Below are 8,343 nucleotides of genomic sequence, written 5' to 3' on the forward strand. Positions count from 1 at the left end.
CGTGCATACACGCTTACATAATAAATGTAATTATCTAATGCGAATTGATTTTTAAATACGAACATATTAAAAAAAATTAGTATTTTCATATTTATAAAATGGTAAATTTTTAATTAAAATTATACAATTAAAACTCATCATTTTATACACTAAAAGTAAATATCTTCATTCTATAAATGTTACGCAGCAAATTTTAATTGTAAAACTGTCATTTTCTGATAAAATCGTAGTAAAATAGACTTCTTTCTCGCTAAAAATATGAATCAGAAATAATGTTGAAAGTTCTTTCAACTTTTATTCTGTAGTTCAAGACATATTCAACAGTTAAATAAATTAATAAGAAAGTTAAAAATAATGCATTTTATTTACTTTGATTAGATTTATAGGAAGCATTCTCTATCTGTAATTTCTCAAATTAAAGGTAAGTTAAATCATTTTAAAATCTTAGCTATAGGAAGAAACCAGCTTAAAAAATATCTTTTCATAAGAATTTATGAAAAGTATCAATCTGCCAGTTTTTACTAAAGACAACTTGAAACAAAAACTTATTTTAACACACCATTGTCATTATCTTAATTATTTTTAATGATTCTCAGAGTTAGAATTTGCTTAATCAATAAAATTTTCAATTTTTATTAATAAATAAAATTATTTATTATCATTTTTCCCATTAAGGCAAATAGCTGCATCTCATTTGATCCTAGAATAATCTTGTTAGTAACTTTGGCTGCAACACGGTGGGTGGCTTTTATAAAACATAAGAAAACTGAAAGGTTGAGGGAAGCTTCATAAACAAATCCAATCACTCTCCGTTTGATGACAGTTAACTAGAGGTTAACGTTTAACAGTTTTGAAATGTCCGCACTAATCAGTAAAATTTTTTTTCCCTTCCTCTCTGGTCGCAGGCGTATTTTTTTTTTTTTTTTTTTTTTTACTCGGTTGTATTCTCGAGTCGTCGGTTTGTTGGTGAACTTACTTGTCACTGCCAGTTGCTATCTAAGCACTAAGAATTTAAAACAATGTAGTCTTGGCATTAGTCCAAAAAGTAGCATTCTCGGGCAGTAACGGGAAACAAGTCGACCAACATCATACTTAGGCTTATTATAGAGGCGAGAACCGTACAAAACATGGTAAAAATTTGTAATCGTCCTACTAAAAGTCATATCGAAGCATTTTCGAGAGTAACTCCTTCCTTTTGTTTATACTGTTCAGTATTTACGTTCTTCCCTTCGATAAGTGTTAAAGTTAGACTAAGTCGCATGAAGAAATTACCTCAATTAGCTATCTTGTAGATATTTTGGTTTAGACGGCACGTCTCTACCCAAATTATGGCAGCATAAAACAATGGAATCACGTGACGATTTTGGCAACTAAATGAAAATGTTTTTTGTTCTTTTGTAGAATGCGCAATTTTTTTTTGACTTCTCATAAACAGATATTCAATAAATCTGACATTCTGGAATTAAAAAAAAAAAAAAACACTTATCACACTTCTAGTAAGCCAATGATTCTGTTATCAGTCTAACTTTTACACCTTACTTTTCCAGATGATACTGCTTGGAATTAGGACAAATAAAATCATAAAAAATACAAATATTATATTCTAATATATTTTAAATTAAATTAAATTACTTCATTATATAAATACAACCGAGAGAGAGAACTTATTATACTATAATAGAAATTATTTATTAATACCATACTAAGTACTTTTCTACGTATTAAAAATAATTTAAGTATCATGATTCAATGTGAAACATCTGCAAGCTGTTTATGATGTCATTTTTTAAACATGAAAACGTTCAATCGCATGTTTCGTGGTGATGCTTAAGCTTGACAACAATAATAATATTTTGAATGGCTTTCCCTACGGAAACTATCGGCTTATATAGCGACAGATGGAAAAACAAATACGTTTATACTCAACTATATTTTTTTATTTTCCTCATCCACTACACTTTTTTCGAAAGTGATGAAAGTTTCCGCTAGAATGAATGGAAGAATAGAATTTAAAGATTCTACTATATCCCATTTTACAGTCTGAGTCAAAATGTTTTAACTTTATATTTTCGGAGTATGAAGATAAAAAGGATAAAAGAAAAGTCTGGAAGTAATGAGATGAATATTCTCAGAGATTTTTTATATATATGGATTTAAACTTTGTTGATAATTTTTTCAATAAATAATTATAATACAATTGATTTTTTTTAGCAGGAAGGAGAATTATAATGAATAGAGAAAATTTATCTTCAAATATAATAAATCAGAATAGGAAGAAAAAAAATTACATTTGATATTACTAAATTGAATAGGAGAATAAGCAAAAAGTTTTATAAAATTATATTTCTGTCCCTCGTTTATCTAATGAAGATATTATTTATTTACATTTCGGTTAATTCTATCCGAAACGGAACTTTATATACAGTATATAATTGATATATAAGTATTTTTAGATGCAAATAATTTAACGTAAGAATTATTTTGATGATTGTAAATAGAAATATCATTTGATTAGAAACACCGAATGAGTTTATAGCGTGCACAGAATCAGCTATGTAAGTTGGGAAATACCTGTATAAAAAAAATATTGTATAGAATGACCTATGACTTGATATATCACGCAAGCAGTCATCATGGGCGTCTATACGTCCCTATGTATAGAAATTCGAAATGAAAAATATGACAAAATAGTTTTCTGTTGATAATAAATAGTTCCCGCATGAAAATTGAAATAAAAGCAATTCAATTGAATCCAGTAATTGTTCTTCTCTCTGGCACTTCCAGGCTTATCTTTTGCCAACAAATAGTTATTTTAGACTTTCTTCGACTTTAATCGCCAAGTTAGTCTGTGTTTTGCGATTTTGAAAACTGTATTCTGTACTGATAGATGGATAAATATTCGTTTTTAGCACCTCAGTTAACGTTGTTTTTAAATCATATTTTTTTTCTAAATTTTCTTCGAAGAAATGTAATTTACAATAAAAAAATGAGTCGATATTATTTGCTTGCCAGTATTTACCTAATTTCTGATTAATTTTCATTATGATTAGTACATAATTTGATTATTCATTTTATAATTTTAATACTTATTTCTATCAATTGTTTTATGTATATTTTTACATCATTTTCTTCAAAATTTCTGTGCCAATGAATAATATGCAGTTACAAAGTTATTATTCGTCAATTAAAATATATACACTTATTACAACTTGATTAAATTTTTCCCAGTGCCATATGTAAAAAGGGACAGATCCGACACGTGTCTATCACAAGATTAAATCTTGTAATCTAGGATTTAAAATTTACACATATAATTTTTATTGATAGCATCCAAAAAACTGTACTTACGAACCCATAACCTCGACTCTTTCCCGTTTGTCTATCAGTAATGACAACAGCTTCTTCAATGTCTCCGAAAGTTTCGAAAAATTGGCGAAGAGATTTGTCTGTCGTGTGGTATGGCAATCCACCGACAAATATTTTGGTGAAAGTCGTGTCTTTTTGTTGGAGGCCTGCTGTCAATTGCCCACCGCTATCGGACATTGTGAGAAGAAACGAGTATGAATGGAAGTGAATAAGCGATGTATGGAACTAGCGAACGTACCCCATGAAACTGTCTAAGAGTTGACACATGACTAACACGACTGCCGAACACAGCCTTTGAGATGTGCGCACATCCCAGCTGTATTTTTAGTAGTGCTATAGCCTCGTGACTTTAACTCCACCTCCTTGTCACGACAAGAACATCTCGTTTTATCGTTGATTCCACTCTTCTATAATGTAAGATATAGGATTAAGCATAATTTTCTCGCACCCCGAAGATGTTAACTATATAAATAAGTTTCATACGAATTTCGAGTGGGCGTCATTATGTATTGTCCACAAGCCAAAACTTATTCGCGCGCGCACAATGTGAATTAAGACCTATCTTTGTGTGCCAAAAACTCCCCACGTGGGAGTACACAGTGCATAGATGGAGGAAAAAAAAAAGATCTTTTCTGTCGTAAGATGTTAAATATTCTCTAATATTCGGCTGTTTCCAATTGTCATCGTCTAAAATAGAGAAAAGAGGATATAAATTTGCTTTTAAATATAAACATCACGAATATCGCATTATGTAAACTCTAAAGTGAGATACCAATCGCAAATAAAGCGCTTAAAACTTCAACACACGACGTGTTCAGCTCTATAAAACTACACAATGCTTCATACTATCGCGTTGTAATATTAAAGATATATTTATAAACTCTAATATCTAAACAATTTCTTGAAAAAATATACTTTAAGTTTTGTACATTGTTTAAATATTTATTTACCAAACATAAATTTTATGTTAAAATAAACATGCAGAGTTTNTTTGCACTGTAAGATATTATTAATTTTTATTAAATAATATTTAATATGAGGTACTATAAGATATTATACGAAAGTGTCTTATTTTCACAATGTCAAAATCGATAAATTTCATAAAATAAATCGAATGGTGTGCTATCTTTCGTAAGTTGATAATAGTCAAACAAATAAAAAAAAATCAATATAATAAAAAGGAGAAATTTAAAATTTTTAAGCAGATTTTCTAAATATGATGACATTTTTGAAGATAATATACATGAATAATCGAATATATTCATCAAAAATTAAATGCTACAGTCAATGGTTACGTTGAAAAAATAGAATAAAATAATTACGAATGATTTCGGTGTTTATTCACTTACACTTTATAACGTGATTAATTATTAAAATTCAGGTCTTTCACTTAAAAAAAAGAAAAAAAATAGTCGCAAAGATGCTTCAAAGACCAAGTTTCTGATTTAAAAAAATAAGAAATAAAAGCCATTGTTTCATTTAAATAGGTTGTTAAAAGTAGGATAAAAAAAAAGTAATTCTAATAATAACTTCTTTTCGGGTATAGAATCGAAGATAACAATGGAGAAATTAAGAATAAATTGATTTTTATCTAACTATACCTCTTAATAGAAAAAGAGCAATAAATTTAAGTATTTACTATAGATTATATCCCGTTTATCTAAGAACGAGAAGAAATATAGCCTATCTGTTGTATATGTTAATAATTTAATTTAAAGAGGATATCTGGGTTGCTAACCTAGCAATCCTCTTTAATTTAAAATATTTTTAGGCCTCGAGCACTTTCGATAGAAATAATTTATAGATAGGCCTATAACGTGAAGTATAACCTCTTCAGAATGCCAAAGTACCTCTATAAATTCCAAAGAAAAGATTACATATCCTTTAAAGGGTTTAGACCCTTCAGAAAATGTTTGAAAATTCGAGCTGCTATGGAAAATGTTTCATTGTAGCTTCAAAAAGTCTAACCTCTCTAAAAATAGTCTCAGTCGAAGATGGTGCCATTCAAAAGAATACTTTTGTCGATTTTGTCGAGTTGAACTTTTTAAAGTTGAAGCATTTCGAAGTAAAACAAGAAATATCTGGGTTGGATGACACGCAGACTTACTTGATATTTTAAGACTTAAATGTAAGAATATTGAATAATTATTTTACAATTATTCATATCTGTCACATTATTTATTTATTTCTTTTAACAAAACGTATAGAAGAGCCAAAATTTACGAAAGAAATGTAAGATTTTCGAGTAAAAAATGATTTAAAATATATCAATTTAAACATAATTGTACTGTATATAAATATTGCAGCATCCTACTTTATCATCTCACTTCAAATAAAAATAAAAAGAATAACTCTTTGATACGGGTATTTTGATAAATAATTTCTTGCAGGGAATAAATTTAATTAGCAAAAATATAGAAAATATTACAAGATAAATAAGTTATCTGATTGAATATGCTTACTTTAGATGGATGTTTTACGGAGAAAATTAATAAAGATGCTATCTCTATAACGAATAGTCTAGCCACGACTCTCTACAGGTAACCATACAACGCTAAGAAAGCCAACTTAGATAATCTATTAATAATTAAATTTAAATTAAATATTTAATAAAAATTTTAATTATAACTTTTAATTTATATTCCGTAGAGGATTAATTACGGTAATAAGTAAATACTATTAGTAATAATAAAACAATTTCTAGTTTCTAATTTCCGTCGGCTCTCTTTTAATAACTTCATTAAAACCGATTCGGTTTCATAAAATATTCCTTTTTTTTTTTTTTTTTTTTAAATTTAGGATCTTTCTATTCGAAAATTGAAGCTACGCATGTTAAAGCAAACCATTAAACGATTTTTTTGATAATTTTAGAATAACTTTATGCTGTTTTCTGTTTCCTGTTTTTTTGGTATATAACTGCCAAATCTGAAATGTCTGAATCCTCTGTATTGATGCGAAACAGGGAGAGTTTTAGAGAAATCTTTCCCTTTCTATGACAACAGCATTTCACTTTGAGTAAGACAAGACAATCAAAGTGCTCCAGGCAAAAACGTGTTAAGTAGCATTTAGGTTGTTGGAGAATCTAAACCAAAGTCTCATATTTTTTCCCCTACTTCTTATTTCCCCAACTCCTGTTTTTCTTCTTTCTCTCTGCATTTTTCTTCTGTTTGATATTAAAAATTGTATTTTGCATTTAAATTGGTTATTTTTATTATCTTTGCAGTAATAAAAGAGAGAGATTTCTTCCTTTTCGAGACAATTTTTGAAACACAAAAAAAAATTTCTTAAAATTTATTAAATACTTGAAATATTAAATCAAAATTCCGAATTTAAATGTAAAAGAAAACGTTATAGCATTTTTTAAAGAATGAACGATTTTAAATAATTTAATCATTGTTATGTTTAAGTATTCAATAATCAATAAACTCATGAAATCATTTAAAATTTAAATCTAGAAATAAATTTAAATAAAACAACGTTATTTATAATTCGAAATAGACCAAATAACATTTGAACGAGGTATGAAACTTCTTAACATTCTTAAACCAATAGGATACTTAGTTTGTTAAACCATTGTTACGTGTAGATTTCAATAACCAATAAGGAAAGAAAAGTTTTGAACGTAATTCTATAAATCAATTTAAACCAATCAAAGTTTTTTCACAATTCAAAATAAGCCAATCGACGTGGAACAATGTTAACCATGCTTTCTACGATAGTAATCAGCTTCTTAAACGTGGGAAGGGCATTCAAACTTAAAGATTGAACATTGCACTAACAAAATAAAGTGATATTGTATAAATAGTAAATTTTCCAGTTCAGTAATGGTTGCCCTAGATGGCGCCACATAACTTTATGCTAGAAAGAACGTTGCTTAGATTTCTAAAGGTTCACTGGAGGCATTTATTTGATTGCTTTCTCTCCCTACAAGATATGCAAATTTTACAAGAAAATGTAAAAGTTTAACTGCAAAGCACAAAATCTTTTAATCTTACGGCGAAGAGACGTCATTTAATCACCAGAAAAATCCACAATAAATTTAGAATGTCAACCAGATAGGAAAAAGAGGAAAAGAAAAAAAGAAAAGAAAAATTGAGTTTATTTGGTCAAGAAGCTACAAAGAATTTTGGCATGTTAACAGTAAAATATGCCAAACGAAATTTCAATAAAATTCAAAAAAGAATTTTCTTTTTTTTTTGGTTGTTGTTGGTTATTTACTTATTTTTCTTCTGTCAGTAAACAGAAAAAGTATGCCAACGTAAGCACGGTACAGTTTTTTGAAAGAAAGAAAGAAAAAATAAACATTTATTCAAGAAAATCTTATTAATTTTAAATAAGTAGTATATTATCTACAGAATAAATATACATTTTAAAATTTTGATTTTAATTTTTGAAACAGTTTTCATTGAATTGTTCTTAAAAAATCGAAACGGGAAAAAAAGGGGCAGTTCTCTTTTGACATGAATGGAAAAGTAATCTCCCTATTGACAAATAATTCATTGATATAAAAATTGTAAAAAGACAGATAAACAGTAATTTAGAATGTATTGTACCCTGCAGATTATCATATTTTTATTTTTCTATGATTTTTTTCGTCTAGAGATTTGACTTTTGCAGGCAATTGTTTTAGTTGCATAGATAACGGAATATCATTTCTGTGATAAGGATGTATTCTCTGTGAACAAAGCTACATTAATACACTCGAGGGTCCTCTGTAAGTGTGTAACGTTTAACCAAAAATCAAAACTGACAAAACCTCAGATACGACTTCATAATCTACGTGTCACTTAGCTTAAATTAATGTTTAAAAATAAAGTAAAATATATATATTAAAAATTAGAAACTAATTTAAATAATTGTTTTAAGGATTATTGCCTTAAAAACATGTCAAAATAAAACTATGATAAATTTTGCTAATATTTTACATAAATTTTATAAAAATAATGTGAAAATTTGAATAATTTAAATAAAAGATCT

At 27.7% G+C, this 8,343-nt stretch overlaps 1 protein-coding gene across 1 annotated transcript in view; it reads right to left on the reverse strand.

Moving 5' to 3' along the window:
* The window catches only part of LOC111631133 (RNA-binding protein 24-B-like), a 31,523-nt gene extending 27,678 nt beyond the window's left edge, over positions 1-3,845 (reverse strand). The window contains exon 1 of the mRNA XM_023375335.1: positions 3,349-3,845. Coding sequence (XP_023231103.1) covers positions 3,349-3,543 — 195 coding nt within the window. The 5' untranslated portion in view covers positions 3,544-3,845. The remainder of the gene's footprint in view (positions 1-3,348) is intronic.
* Between the last annotated feature and the right edge of the window lie 4,498 nt (positions 3,846-8,343).

Source organism: Centruroides sculpturatus, unplaced genomic scaffold (assembly GCF_000671375.1).
Source record: "Centruroides sculpturatus isolate CEXI.00-Female unplaced genomic scaffold, Cexi_2.0 scaffold632, whole genome shotgun sequence".
NCBI classification, from domain to species: Eukaryota; Metazoa; Arthropoda; class Arachnida; order Scorpiones; family Buthidae; genus Centruroides; species Centruroides sculpturatus.